Source organism: Achroia grisella, unplaced genomic scaffold (genome assembly GCF_030625045.1).
Source record: "Achroia grisella isolate CSIRO2021 unplaced genomic scaffold, CSIRO_AGI_Agris_v1 utg676, whole genome shotgun sequence".
Lineage (NCBI taxonomy): Eukaryota > Metazoa > Arthropoda > Insecta > Lepidoptera > Pyralidae > Achroia > Achroia grisella.
In genome coordinates, this window is record NW_026712992.1 from 864,732 (window position 1) to 875,342 (window position 10,611).

General features: G+C 33.0%; 1 protein-coding gene across 1 annotated transcript; it reads left to right on the top strand.

Moving 5' to 3' along the window:
* The first annotated feature begins 120 nt into the window (after nucleotides 1-120).
* LOC131850007 (proteasome subunit beta type-3) lies at nucleotides 121-2,893 on the top strand. The gene is made up of 5 exons (XM_059200152.1): nucleotides 121-221; nucleotides 513-718; nucleotides 1,056-1,224; nucleotides 1,974-2,102; nucleotides 2,736-2,893. The coding sequence occupies exons 1-5, from the start codon at nucleotides 219-221 to the stop codon at nucleotides 2,844-2,846; spliced, it is 618 nt and encodes a 205-aa protein (XP_059056135.1). The 5' UTR covers nucleotides 121-218; the 3' UTR covers nucleotides 2,847-2,893.
* The last annotated feature ends 7,718 nt before the right edge of the window (nucleotides 2,894-10,611 follow it).

Genomic DNA, 10,611 nt, shown 5'->3' on the forward strand with positions numbered 1-10,611 from the left:
ATAGATAAGAATGTGCTCAGCAATATTTTATCCACTTCGCAAAAATATAAAGTGGTCGGTAAATATGATAAAGTTATTCTGAAATTAGGATCTATCCAAAGCCCAATAAATTAAAAAAAATGTGTGATAGGATCTGTCGCCGGATGATATGTCATTTTTCGTTTTTAAATTTATAATTTCTTAGTGTGAAAGAAAACATACATTAACTTTACAATAAAATGGTAAGGATAATAATTGGCACTATCATAATTATTTGTTTAATTGCTGTTATAAGAAACACTTATTTCGTTTCTCTATTTGCGTGTATTAGCAATATATATAGTTAGAGAAGTGTAGTCACAACATTACAAAGCATATTTGTTTTTTCCACAATAAAGTAGTAAATTATCAATATATAAGACTATATTCAACTTTAGTTTGTTTTATATTGTTATTGTTCTCTTAGTTTTATGTTTTTAATGTATTTCCATAGAGTTAAGTTATTATAACCTATATTATTTCCAACTTTGCAGTCGATCTTAGCTTATAATGGTGGTGCAGTGGTAGCGATGAGAGGCCAGGACTGTGTAGCTATCGCTACAGATAAACGATATGGTATCCAAGCACAGACTGTCTCTACTAATTTCCCTAAAGTGTATCAGATGGGACCTACATTGTTTGTTGGACTGCCCGGTCTAGCAACAGACACCCAAACAGTACAGCAGAGATTAAAATTCAGGTATATAAAAGATTCCCTATTTTAATTATAACATATAGTTTATTATATAAGTAATAAGTTACTGGAGCCCAATTTTTAATCTGGACCATCTAAGGAGACAATTATTCTACTGGGTATGACAACTTAAGTTTTACCACATCTGCTCCTAGTCTTCAACTGATTGTAAGATGGACACAAAAAAAACACCTTTATAGGAATTTTCAAAACAATAGTATAAGCAAGTAAATATTGGTTGCAGGGTTTAGAAATAAATAAATATATAGTTGATAAGTGACTTTTCTGTGGACTATTTTAGATTTAGATTTAATATAAAGAACAAATGTACATTTCTTCCCAGAATGAACCTATATGAGCTAAAAGAGAACAGAGTTATGAGACCGAAGACATTCTCCGCAATGTTGTCCAACATGTTATATGAAAAGCGTTTTGGTCCATACTTCATTGAGCCAGTTATCGCCGGTCTTGACCCCTACGACAACCAGCCTTATGTGTGCAATATGGATTTGGTTAGTTTTATACAAAATTATTATATTGTTACAGCTGGACAATCGGTGAGATTGTGAAGATAGAATTACACAACACTATATCACTCTGTACACTCATAATAGATTGTAGTAAGACAATATTGCTGGCTTGAAATATTGTGGTAATTATTATTATGGTTCTATAAGTGTAAGTGTTCAGTTGTATAGGATTAGTTGCAAATACCGCAACTAATCCCACACAACTGAACCCATTGACAACAATTGAACTTGCACACAAATGAAATTTGCAAAATTCTCCAGTTTTAAGCATATTGTATAAGTAATAAAGTATAACTCAAAATTTATGCTTCCTAATCAATATGAGGTAATATCCATTCTTCCGATATTCCATGGAGTAGGACATTATTGCATAATCAAAGGTAAAAATGAAAATCTTTTTTCTGCATTGAGACTTGTTTTTGACTCATTGTGTGAAAGTGGACATCAGCCTTATGTAATATGTAGAAATGCCTCTTCCAAGTATTTTATGTAATATGGAGAGATAACTAAAGGACATTAATTATAAATATTTATTATAGAAATTTTCCTCAGTAAACACTAACTAAATTACCATAGAATCACTTATTTTTGAAAACTATAAAGGTACAAAATGCAATTTTAATCGTTACGTCAAATGATATGAGTGAATAGAATTCCTAGAGAATCAATTGACATCTAGAACAGGGAATACTTATTCTAATATACTAAATCTATTCAACTGTCATTTGCAGATCGGCTGCCCAAATGAGCCTGAAGATTTTGTAGTGTCAGGCACATGCTCAGAACAGCTGTATGGTATGTGTGAAGCTCTGTGGGAACCAAATCTCAAGCCTGATGAGCTCTTCGAAACTATATCACAGGTACCTACATTTATTTCTATGTTTTTTAATATTTAATATTTTTTTATACTACATGTAGACATTGCCGAAATAATACCATAAAAATAAATTAATACCATACTAAAGTAGAATCTGATCAAGCTTAGTTTTCACGGTCATAACCGAAACCGATTTACAGCTTGGAACTGAAATTTCCATAGAAAAATCATGTTATCATGAATAAACTAAAAGAAATATTGTCACGTCATCATGGCTTTAACGGACGTGACTATGGATGACGGAATAATCGTCGAAATTCGAAGTTGTGATGGTTTAGATATATGAACAGTATGGTTACATATGTATGTATGAAACGTAACGTTAGTTTATCACTCTTAACTTGTAGCTTGTCACCACGCCTGACACCGAATCAATCACGCTAAACAGAAGGTCTGTTTAGCGTGATTGATTCGGTGTCAGGTATAGTTTTTGTTACGGCCGGAGTTAGACTAAATTTCAGCCGAAACCAAACCCGAATGTTCGTTCAGCCTTTTGGTTTGAGCTATTACTTAGGGCTAAAGAGACTTGTAGTACAGCAACCCGCATAGGTCTACTGTGTTCGTCCTTTTTGAGCCTTTTGGCCTGACTCGATACAAATGTATTATTTTCACACAGGCGCTAGTGAATGCTGCAGACAGAGACGCAATATCGGGTTGGGGCGCTGTGGTGTACATCATTGAGAAGGACAAGATCACAGAGAAGCATGTCAAGACGAGAATGGACTAGCTTATTATAAGATATAACTTAATTGGGTATTACATTTCCTTTCTATAATAAAATTCTTCAAAATATTATATATCTTTCTTTTAAAAATTATATAGTAAATAATTTTTATACTCACACGAGTATTCCTATGGATAAAAATTCTTAGATTTTCAGTTATTGCATACTATTATTACAAATGCGAAGTGTGTCTATCTCTTTATTACGTTTGCATGGCCTCAAACAGGTCTTAATGAATTTTAATATAATATTAATATTAAAATAATAGTAATAAAGAAGACAATTCACACAGCGCCATCTAGTTCCAATGTAAGCAAAGCTTCTGTTATGGATGCTACACAACTGAAAGTTACACATAGAATCATTTTTAGTAAATACATATGAAATATCCAGACCGATACAAAAAATCATACTAATGAAAAGTTGTTTGTACCGTGCGAAGAAAAATATTAAGGCGGTGGTTCGTTAGACCACCAAGGTGATGAAGATAGGTGTATCATAGGGTCCACTATATCCCAAAAAAGCAAACGAAGTCGCAGATACCAGCTGGTTTAACCTGTAGAAATTGTTGCTTTCCCAGTACTCCGAAGATTCTGCCTCCGTAAATAAATAAAACACAAGAATATAATGCAGAAACTTTATAAACCGAACGTTTAAAAAATTAAGTTTCAATTTTCCATACACATTTTTGTCTTTACAAGAATAAGAGACTAGAGAATTAACATTTCAATCGTGTTGCATACATGCCGAATAACCTATGTTCGTAGCGAAGCTATCGTATGTTAATAAATATTGCCGAGACAGGCACGAGGCTGCCACCGTCACCGTTAACAAGAAAATAAAACCTATTCAATGTAACAACTACAAATAAAAATAATATTACCAACCTAAACAATGGCAACACGTATGACATAATATTATTAATCATTCCCATGACCAACACATTGTTCAGGAATCTACGTTGATGTCGTGAAGCTGAAACGCTTCACATTGTGACCATTGAGGTATTATGTACCGTCAGCTTCATACAGACAGGGTAGTCAATATGTTGGGAGTAAAATTTCAATTTCATAATAACATTAAGTCAAATCTGACTACAATTTTTCTCTGCGCGTTTTCTCTAATTTAATTTCTAAATTTATCCATACGTATACATCCATATTATGTCTACCCCAAATGAATGGGATACAAAAGAAGCAGACGATGATTTATCCATACTTAATTTGGCGAAAAATTGTAATTAGTATTTTTCTTTACATCAGTTATAAATTACGAAGAAAAAAATTTGATTTGCAAAGATCTATTTACCTTGAATCTATGATTAATTCGAAGGACATGTTTAAAAGGTAAATATTATACGAAACTAGATGGTTACAACAATATCATTAGTCTAAATGTACACATTTAAATTATGTTCCTAAAATAAGTTTGACCATCCTTAACGCTACCTACATGAAGCTGACAGCATATTTCAGAGGAAACACCATACTTGCCGCATTATTCTGCTATCGACGCAACCCGAAAGTTCGGTCAATTAACTTATCGATTGCGGCGACAGTACCGCAGATTAATGCGGTATCCACTTATTTTGTTGATAAAAATATTCGTTTGCATAAAAATAACGCGCGAGACTAAAGTAAATTCAAGAAATTAATATCATTTATATTTCTACCCGCATTTTGTGTGCAATATTTCCTCTATATATTAGTAACATATACCTCAATGATTGAGTGACAAAGAATTATTGAAACTTGGATCAACCACTCCATAAACACGTTAGCTTAATATGACTATTCATTTGGAACATTTTTTATATATGTATAAAATGATACTAGTTCCGTCGATATGACAATTGATTAATACGTACATAGTTAAAATCGATTAAATCGGGGCGCTCCATTCGTAATAACTAAAAGTAAAATTAATATCTAAAAGTAAACAATATCTATCACAAAATCTATGCTTTGATAAAAACAATAGTGGATTCACGGACTTATTTAAATATATACCGCAATAATACCAATATACTATATTTTTGGGTCAATTGTAATTTTTAAAAAGTAATGGTACTGAGTTTTCTATAACCAAAATCAAAATTATATGATTCTCACAAGTACAAAACTTATATACATGTAATGTCAAACAAGCTAACAGTCCACTTGATGGTAAATGGTAATTAGCATGTATGCATGAACAGCGCTACAGATATCACATTATCATGGGACACCTGTGATACCATGGAAGTATTGCCTTTCCAAAAGACTCAAGATGTCATTACCAGTATCCTGTAATTTAAATACCTAATCTGCACCTACCTAAATTTAATACATTTATGATCTACGATCCTGCTAAAAAATCTAATAACGATGGAATATCAATTAGAGAAAAAGTCGGTTCCAAATTCAATTTTGTAGCTGTAATATATAACTGAACGATTTCCACACATGATGCTGTAATAATAGTCTAATGTTGAGATAACTAAAAACCATCACAACCACTCCTTCAAATCAATAAACGCATTAAATAGGATGCAACCGTTTTTAATTTTACAGACAAGCTTCAAACTTGTTGATTTCCTCTCTGGGGTAAAATCCATAACGCGGTTTTCAATTCATTCAATCATATACCAATGCTGTATAATTGACAAAATTCCAAAGCTAATGAGATATCAATCTATGCTATAGGCACAATAATCTCACAAACTCACTTATTCTACAACCATAACCGTTTTTGTGAAATGCCTGAACATCAGATCTTCAAATATAAATATGACGCGAAAAAGACTTCGTTCTTGTTGTTTCTTGTTTTGTACCAATACATAATCAGCTCATGTAATATATAATATAGTAAGTAAAAATTGACACGCATAATTTTCATATAGATATAGGTACTTGCGGGATCTATTTAAATCTATGTCCTTATGTGGGTTATATTTTAGAAGTATAAGTCACAGAGTAGATATAAAGAGGTCGAATACGCATCGTATAAGGAACTAGTGATAATAGGTATAGCAAGTTTTTTTGGTTATGAAATTTTCATCAGTTCAAATCCCCTTTTAAGTAGAATATTCTCCATTTGAACTTTATTAGAACGTTTGTACAGTCTAATAGACTAATACTATTATTCTAGTGGAAACACGTACGTTTTCACTTGAAATAGTCTTCAAAAGTGTATAACAAAAATAATGTACATATAACAGAAATAATGCATTATAAGTACTAAGAACAAATCACACAGTAAAATACCTTATGCAATTTCCTCTTAATATCTACTCTATGGTATTAGGCAAACCCGAAATACTAATATCAGATAAATTATATTTGAACACACAGTAAAACTATTATAGTGGCATATAAGTCGAGTTCCTAATTCCAATGAGACAACACTAGTTATGACATACGCCGGCACTATTGTCGTCCAATATTCCAACTCACCAACATTTGCTAATTGATGATAAACCAAAACACTACATTCAAATAAGTAGGTACACGTTCAAACCTCATCCTCTGTGAAGTACGTAGATGATATACCTCGCCTGAGTGAAATAACCAAACGACCTGTTCGTGCGAGTTTACCAACTCATTTTATCTACGTTTACTGCAATCAGAGCTAATACTAGCAAACACGATCAGACATAGTCATATTAACTAACTGCAACTTGAAATGTTGACACAAACGTTGGTATGTTGGACGATAATGTGAAACAGCTTTAAATTTTAATATTTCATCACTTTTAGCATGTTGCGTAGTTACAAAATACCTGATTTCCCCAACCACATTCCATTCTATAAAAGTCTTACAGATAAAAGCCAAAAGTGATAAAATCAAGTATCAAAATTACAATTTGAATTCGCTATCGCCGCATACGGCGCGCAATATCCAGAGAACAAATCATAAAGACTCCCATAACAATTCAAGTCTTAATTCGATATAGAATAATAAATAACAAAATCTTAAACCGTACAACTTTCTAAGCTAGATAGAAACTAAGCAAACTTTAGGTATATGTATATTGGCGAAGTGTTGTGAATAATTTGGAAATTATAATGTCAAAGTGTCACTTGGTCTCTATTTTAGAAATACTACAAGTAATCCTCAAAATATGCGTCCGATTAGATAATAAAAATAATACCATTCCTTCCCTTTATCAAAATACCATTCACTTAATTTAACCGAAAATAAAAGGTAAAAATCGTAATACCAAGTGAACTTTCATGGAACTTATAAACATACGTATACACAAGTATGTTTATTTTATATGTACTATAAACAAATAAGGCCTGTTTCACAACGTAGACACAGTCAGCGAACAATTCCCTTATATACTCCCTACGTCACGACTCCTATAACCATTATTTGGGAACGTCACACTTCCATCAGTGTGAAACAGGCCCCGAGTCATACAACAGTTGTATCCTAACAACATTCACATAATTAATTTCAACACGTGAACATTCTAATTTAATGATATTTAACATTATTAATTTGTCCATACTAAACTAAGCGATAGCGGAACATTATAAAAGCTAACAACGAGTTATGAAAATTATTGCAAAATGTGCTCTTAAAGATTTAATATCAGTTCAAATATTAGACGATGCGTCCGATATATTGACAACGCCGAATTCGGAGTTTGCACGCACATTTCAAAGTACCCACACGGACGCACACGATTGCCGTATACGGTGCCATCTATTGTCTATACTTGGAAATTACTGCAGTTCTTCCACTAAATTCTTAATCCAACTTTTAAGACACAAAGCTGCAAATGCAGTTGACAGTATACGGCTATAGGCGTCTGAAGCGCGTATTGCAAACTATTATATTTATCAAAGAGTTAGGATATAAAATACTATATGTACTCAACCATGATTAAAGTAATAAATAACTTATAATTTCTAAAAATCTACGATGATTTTCAAAGTGCTAAGGAAGATTCCAGTAATTTCCATTATAGCCACAAATATTTTAAGAGATAAATAATAAAATTCAAAATCATTGACAGACCGTATAAACATTACAATACTATGTACCTTTTATAATGATTTTACACCGTACCATTACAAATTACTCTACCTTGTTGAATTCCACACATTTCCAGGACCATACAACAATTATCACGTTTGTATATCACGTACGTAATGTGATAACTTTCGTACTTAATTATTTTTAATACTTATTCATTTTTCACTAATATTTTATAAGTATATGGGGAATTTATTAAGACTTACTCGTTTTCGTCCTTCGCGACAATACGCAATGTTATGTACAACGCGCTGTAACGCACCGTACTCACTCTGAAGAAGACTTCTGGATTAAAGTGAAATAATTGTTTCGTTGAACAATCTAGTGATCAAGTAGATAAACTACTGGCAGCTACCCACATTAACATCGGTGTTATGCCAGTCAGCTCGTGACCGCGACCAGTGCAATCTAATCGAAATGTTGAGAGGGTAAATATCTTTTTTTATCATACAATTTTTCATGTTACCATCCAGTGAACAATATAAATGATATTAAATAAACATGGAAGTTTAGAAACAACTATAGTAAGTTCAATAAATTTCCGTATATATTCATAAAAGACTTTCATACTGACTGACATTAAAGTTCATTATACTTAACGATACCAACTAGCGACGCTACCCAAATACGAATCATGCCCATTCACCGACAATGATATGGCTGTAAAGACGCAGATACGCGAAGGGGAAAGGATGCCAGAAATTCTAATTCCTAATTTCATGTAATCAAAAAGCAATTGTCTTGTAATTGTATGATTTTCTTTCTTAATTAAATTACGATATCTTAGCACGTTTTATTTATTTCTGTTTTAATGAGTTCCCGAATTTCAGCACTGTTTCAACCACCATCACGGGTAAACTGAATAGCAGCGGGTAGATGGTAAATAAAATCTTTTATGGGTAGACATTCGTCCGCCATCACACGTCTTCGTTTATTACTACTATTGAAACTCGATCGATACTCATCTCAGCAAATATATACTCACAGTATCCTTAAAACACTTTTTGATCACGATTTTAGTTTTTGTTTCATTAGGGCATTAAGAGAGTCTGTAACCGTCTTTTTTACCGATTATATTGTTATACATCTGTATTTCGTCAGCTTCTCTGACCATTCACTAAAAATAATAAAACGTGGTACAATCCTGCTATTTTTCCTAATTGTACATATAAAAATCGCGTCAAATTTAAAACCCTATATAATATTTATAATCCAATAACATCCATTACCTATCCCCTTAGTCCACGCTTGTTTTTTTTTTTATAAAAAAAATGTATGACGTGTGAATACTTTGAAATCGCGTCTAGACTATTACGACGAGTGTAACAATTCGCACGCGAAGCGAATAAACATGAGAGATTTGGAAACGACAATATAATCCAACTCTTTCGCCGATATGAGTACCACCTTAACAATACACCTCCGTACCACTATAACACTGTGAATTTTATTATTTGCGTTTTCTATACGTACTTATACTTACCGCTAAGAACAATAGATGAAACAATAAAAACCGGACTAAAATAACAATTCAATTGTATACATCTGTCATATTTTCGCTTATGGAGTTATTAAGGGGGTCTTCCTATGTGATGGGTTGAAAAAATCGATTTTTTTTTTTTTTCATAAATTGCTCCCTTAACATGTCTAGAATACGGTAGTAAAGCGATTTTAGAAAATTCGAAGTCGTTTTAAAGATACAGCAGGTAAAAGAAAGAGCGGTTCGGAGCGGTGAGTTGGCAGTTAGAGACCGGGCCTATTGTGTACCGTCGGCTTTATACCTGGCCTCCCTTTTATTAATATATTTGTTTATACAAGTTTAGACACGTTTCTACAGACTTAAACAGAAATTTCTATTGTTATAATATTTTACCGAAGTTATTTTAGTCTTGGTTGAACTTCGAAGAGAGCAACAGCTACAAATTATTTTTTTTCATAATGAGTGGACGGAAAGGAAGTACGAGTGGATTGGTTCTTCTGATGAAAACCCTCAGCATCAATTTTGTCCAGAAGGCGAAGACAGTTGGTGTAAATGGCGTAAGGCTGAAGCTAATAATGAACTGGACCAATTTCATCACGATAAACCACCTCTAATTCCGCAAGTCCAAGAAGCTATCAAACCGGTTTTCGAAGATTTATCGAAAGACGAATTATTAATTCGTTGTTTAGGAGCAGAGACACAAAACAATAACGAATCTTTGAATTCTTTGATTTGGACTTTCGCTCCTAAACATCTTCATTCTGGTCCCAAAGTTGTTGAAATTGCTAGCTACTTAGCAGTTATTATCTTTAATGAAGGTTTTCAAGGTATTTTAAAAGTTATGTCGATTATGGGATGCCCTGTTGGTCGTGAAGCCCAAGCGTATGTTGAGAAACGGGATGAAAAGCGAATCTTACGCTCTGAGCGGCGCGTAAGTGATGTCGTTAAACAAGCCAGGATTGACTCAAGAGCTGAACAATCTGCTTTAAAAGAGTTTCACGAGGAAGAGGAAGGAATACTCTATGGACCAGGCATCGCCGATTGAGAGTAAGTTGATATTTTAATAGTTTTTAACGGACTTGAAACTTTAAACGCGTTTTTCTCAAAACTGTGTTTTTCAAACTTTCCTCCATTGTATCTCAGAAACGGCTGGACCGAATTACTTGAAATTTACAGGGCACACTCAATATATGTAAACGCATGGAATGAACTATTATCAATCGAAAATTTTCAAAACTTCGATTTTTTTATAGCAAAAAACAA

Bases quoted from the DNA above. Each gene is read 5' to 3' on its own strand.
- LOC131850007 (XM_059200152.1), top strand. The intron at 719-1,055 runs GTATATAAAAGA...ATTTCTTCCCAG, and splicing joins CAGCAGAGATTAAAATTCAG to AATGAACCTATATGAGCTAA. The intron at 2,103-2,735 runs GTACCTACATTT...ATTTTCACACAG, and splicing joins TCTTCGAAACTATATCACAG to GCGCTAGTGAATGCTGCAGA.